The 1,477-nt window shown below is 38.5% G+C and overlaps 1 protein-coding gene across 1 annotated transcript; it reads right to left on the bottom strand.

The window, feature by feature from the left end:
- Positions 1-537: 537 nt before the first annotated feature.
- LOC124437952 lies at positions 538-1,245 on the bottom strand. Its single transcript, XM_046987913.1, has 2 exons — positions 1,062-1,245; positions 538-899 (listed from the first exon to the last, which is right to left on the bottom strand). The coding sequence occupies exons 1-2, from the start codon at positions 1,243-1,245 to the stop codon at positions 538-540; spliced, it is 546 nt and encodes a 181-aa protein (XP_046843869.1).
- Positions 1,246-1,477: the final 232 nt, after the last annotated feature.

Below are 1,477 nucleotides of genomic sequence, written 5' to 3'. Positions count from 1 at the left end.
GGTTTTGTACATACGACTTCCACAGTTTACGATTTCGAATCCAACACAATGTGGTATATGAATCCGTCCATAGGATAATATCAGTGATACATTTTATTGAAGTCAACGCTTTCACAATCGAATCACCTAATCTTGCTAAGGTAGTTGCGCCTAACAATTCAAGTCGTGCTATGGTCTGTCCTTTGATAGGAACGACTCTTGTCTTTGCTGCTATTAGATTCACTTCAATTTCACCGTTTTTATGTTCCGTTTGTAGATATACAACTGCGGCAAAGGCAAATTCTGATGCATCGCAAAATCCATGTATCTGATGAAAAGGAGATGAATCGTATCCACCGTGGAAGTAACAACGCGGTACTCGTATGTCACTTAAAGCCCTTAAGTCGTGAACGAGAGAATTCCAACGTGATAAGGCCTTGCCAGACAGATCTTCATCCCAATTACTGCCAGAAGAGCAGAGGGTTTGAAACAACATCTTCATAGTGATAGTAAAGAAAGCAAGAAGGCCAATAGGATCGAATATTTTCGCAGATAGCTTTAAAACTGACCTCTTAGTTGCATCCTTCTGTCTTCGGGAGCAATTTGTATTTCATGAAAAGCCTTTTCGATATCGGCAACAAGCCCAATGGAGAAGCCTCGAAAGTTGATCATAGTGTCAAATAAACGATGAACAAAATTTGGTCCCTTTTCGATGCAATGATTGAGTGACTGCTCTTCCTTAGTAACTCTTGCCGAACCATCGAAAACCACGCGAAGTTTTGTCGTTTCCTTATCTTTTCGAAGTACGCCATGATGGGGTAGGAAATAACCGGTTTCATGTGCAACAAGAACTGAGTCAATAATTCCTCCTTTCACTTGATCTTTGATAATTGCATCGGATTCTTGCAATAAGGGTTTGTCTTTATCGAGAAACAATTGTTCATCACATCATTCGACCTGACAGCGGCATGCATCCGAACGAGAAGATTGGGAAAAGTTTTGAGAAAATGTACTTTTGGATCGCAAATCTTTTTCAATAATTCAAGATGCAGTCTTGGTTTATTGTACCAATGTTGGCCAACATTTGGAAGAATTATAATGGGTCTTATTGATTTTCCCATTTTTCTCGTACGTGCAAAAATAATCATAAACATCACTATCCATTTGACTTTTCCAATCAGAGGGTTCGCTATTTAATTGTAGAACGACACTTGAAAGGGCATCATTTTTCTTTATTGGTTGTTGGTTTCCAACTTTACACAACATTTCCAACTTCTCATCATCTGAAAATAAATATGGGTGTTTCAACGCTTCGTTGGCTGCAGGGGCGGATCTAGAGTATGTCAAATGCGTCGCGCGACTGATGTTTGAAATTTAAAAATTACGTATTCATATTAATTAAAAATACGAAGATTTTTTTGAGAGCAAACATGTTTCGACATTATCAGAATGCCATCTTCAGTGCAGAATGGTTAGTGTTAGGTAATATGATACGTAA

This window comes from Xenia sp. Carnegie-2017, unplaced genomic scaffold, assembly GCF_021976095.1.
Source record: "Xenia sp. Carnegie-2017 unplaced genomic scaffold, XeniaSp_v1 HiC_scaffold_18, whole genome shotgun sequence".
NCBI classification, from domain to species: Eukaryota; Metazoa; Cnidaria; class Anthozoa; order Malacalcyonacea; family Xeniidae; genus Xenia; species Xenia sp. Carnegie-2017.
Note: the sequence above shows the minus strand (reverse complement) of the source record. Positions and strands in the feature narration are given on the sequence as shown.